Source organism: Oxyura jamaicensis (genome assembly GCF_011077185.1).
Source record: "Oxyura jamaicensis isolate SHBP4307 breed ruddy duck chromosome 2 unlocalized genomic scaffold, BPBGC_Ojam_1.0 oxy2_random_OJ69835, whole genome shotgun sequence".
Taxonomy (NCBI): domain Eukaryota; kingdom Metazoa; phylum Chordata; class Aves; order Anseriformes; family Anatidae; genus Oxyura; species Oxyura jamaicensis.
Window position 1 is genome coordinate 338 of NW_023303384.1, and position 2,374 is coordinate 2,711.

At 67.2% G+C, this 2,374-nt stretch overlaps 1 protein-coding gene and 1 long non-coding RNA gene across 2 annotated transcripts; both read left to right on the forward strand.

Moving 5' to 3' along the window:
- Positions 1-6: 6 nt before the first annotated feature.
- Positions 7-761, forward strand: LOC118157001 (transcriptional repressor scratch 1-like; the record flags this gene model as incomplete). The annotated part of the gene is made up of 1 exon (XM_035311256.1): positions 7-761. A coding segment is annotated over one exon (753 nt), but the record flags the coding sequence as incomplete, so codon positions are not given.
- Positions 762-852: 91 nt separating this feature from the next.
- Positions 853-1,562, forward strand: LOC118157000. The gene is made up of 2 exons (XR_004746518.1): positions 853-985; positions 1,037-1,562. It is a non-coding gene; the product is annotated as an uncharacterized LOC118157000 (long non-coding RNA).
- Positions 1,563-2,374: the final 812 nt, after the last annotated feature.

Here is a 2,374-nt window from a genome sequence, read left to right on the forward strand (position 1 = left end):
CCCCCCCCCGCCCCCCCCCCCCCGCCCGCAGCAGGCTACATCGGCGACTACATCGCGCCGGCCGCGTACGAGGGGGACGGCGAGGGCGCGCTCAAGGTGCCGTCTCCGGACCCCATCTACCCGGGCTCCCACGGGGACTATGGCGCGCCGGACTCGGAGCCGCCGGACAGCCCGCACTCGGGGATGGCGGGGGGCTACATCAACGGCGACGCGGCGGTGAGCGAGGGCTACGCCGTGGACGCCTTCTTCATCACCGACGGGCGGTCGCGGCGCAAGGCGCTGAGCGGGGCGCGCAGCCTGCAGCGGCACACGTGCGGCGAGTGCGGCAAGACCTACGCCACCTCCTCCAACCTCAGCCGGCACAAGCAGACGCACCGCAGCCTGGACAGCAAGATGGCCAAGAAGTGCCCGACCTGCGGCAAGGTCTACGTCTCCATGCCCGCCATGGCCATGCACCTCCTCACCCACGACCTCAAGCACAAGTGCGACGTCTGCGGCAAGGCCTTCAGCCGGCCCTGGCTGCTGCAGGGCCACATGCGCTCGCACACGGGCGAGAAGCCCTTCGGCTGCGCCCACTGCGGGAAGGCGTTCGCCGACCGCTCCAACCTGCGCGCCCACATGCAGACCCACTCCGCCTTCAAGCACTTCAAGTGCAAGCGCTGCAGCAAGACCTTCGCCCTCAAGTCCTATCTCAACAAGCACTACGAGTCCGCCTGCTTCAAGGGCGCCGGGCCCCCCCTCAGCCCCCTGCACGCCTGAGCCGGGGGGGGACCCCCCGTCCCTGCGCCCCCCCCCCCGTCCCTGCGCCCCCCCCTCATCCCTCCCCCTTCCCTGGTGGCTCCCCACCCGCAGCGCTGCGCCCGGGGAAGCCTGAGGGGGGGCTGGGGGCTGCGCGCCCTGAAACTGGGGGAGTCCCTCATTTGGGGGTGGCTTGGGTCTTTGTGCACCCCGAAACTGGGGGTCCCTGATTACAGGGGTGCCTTGGGTCTAGTGAGCACCCCAAAAGTGGGGGATCCCCAATTACAGGCGTGCCCAGGGTCTTTGTGCACCCCAGAACTGGGGGTCCCCGATGACAGGGGTGCCCTGGGTCTTGTGAGCACCCCAAAACTGGGGGACCCTGATTACAGAGGTGCCCTGGGTCTGCACACCCCGAAACTGGGGGACCCCGATTTGGGGGGTGCATTGGGTCTTCGTACACCCCAAAACTGGGGGTCCTTAATTACGGGGGTGCCTTGGGTCTAGTGAGCACCCAAAAACTGGGGGGTGCCTGATTATGGGGGTGCCTCAATTCTGTGCGCACCCTAAAACTGGGGGTTCCCCAATTACAGGGGTGCCTTGGGTCTAGTGAACACCCCAAAACTGGGGGTTCCCCAATTACAGGCGTGCCCAGGGTCTTTGTGCACCCCAAAACTGGGGGTACCCAATGACAGGGGTGCCTTGGGTCTAGTGAGCACCCCAAAACTGGGGGATCCTCAATTTCCGGGGGACCCCGGGTGTGTGCGCACCCCAGAACCAAGGGATCCCCCCAGAATTACGGGGATGCCCTGGGTCTATGCACACCCTTAAAGTGAGGGACCCCTCCCAATAATAGGGGTGCCCCGGGCCTCTGAGCACCCCAAAACCAGGGGATCCCCCCTCTTCCATTTCAGGGGTAGTCCAAGCCTATGTGCACCCCAAAACCATGGGACCCCCCCCTTTCCCTCGCAGGGGGCCCCCAGCCTTGTCCTGCACCCCAACCCTGGGGCACCCCCCCTCATTACAGAGGTGCCCTGGTCCTGATCGCACCCCAAAACCCCCCCATGGGTGCCCCAGCCCTGGGCTGCACCCCAAAACTGCGGCACCCCCCTCCCTTATTGGGGCACCCTGTCCCCATGCCATACCCAAATTGCTTCCCCCCAGATTGGGGTCCCCCCCTCTGGGGTGCCCCACCCCTGCGTGCACCCCAAAACAAGGGGGACCCCCCCCTTTGCTCTTGAAGGGGCGCCCCGTCCCTACGCCATATCCAATCTGGGACCCCCCCTAATTGCCCCCCCAATTGGGGACCCCCATCTTTCCCCTCGCAGGGGGTCCCCAACCCAAGGGGCTCCCCCCAGTTACGGGGGTGCCCCAGCCCTGTGCCATGCCCCAGCCCGGGGCCCCCTTCCCACGGGGGGGCTGGGGGGGGTCCCCCATTGGGCGGGCGGCCCGCCCAGGTCACCCCCGCCCCCCCTTGTCCCCGGGGCCCCCCCCGCCCCCCCAGAGCACAGCCCGGCCGCTCGGGCCCCCCCCCAACCCCGCACGGACTTTGGCCTGGGCCGGGCCCGGCCCCCCCGCGATGCCAAAGTCTTGTCACTTTTCTGAACGGGAAAAAAAAAGAGGAAAAAAAAAAAAAAAA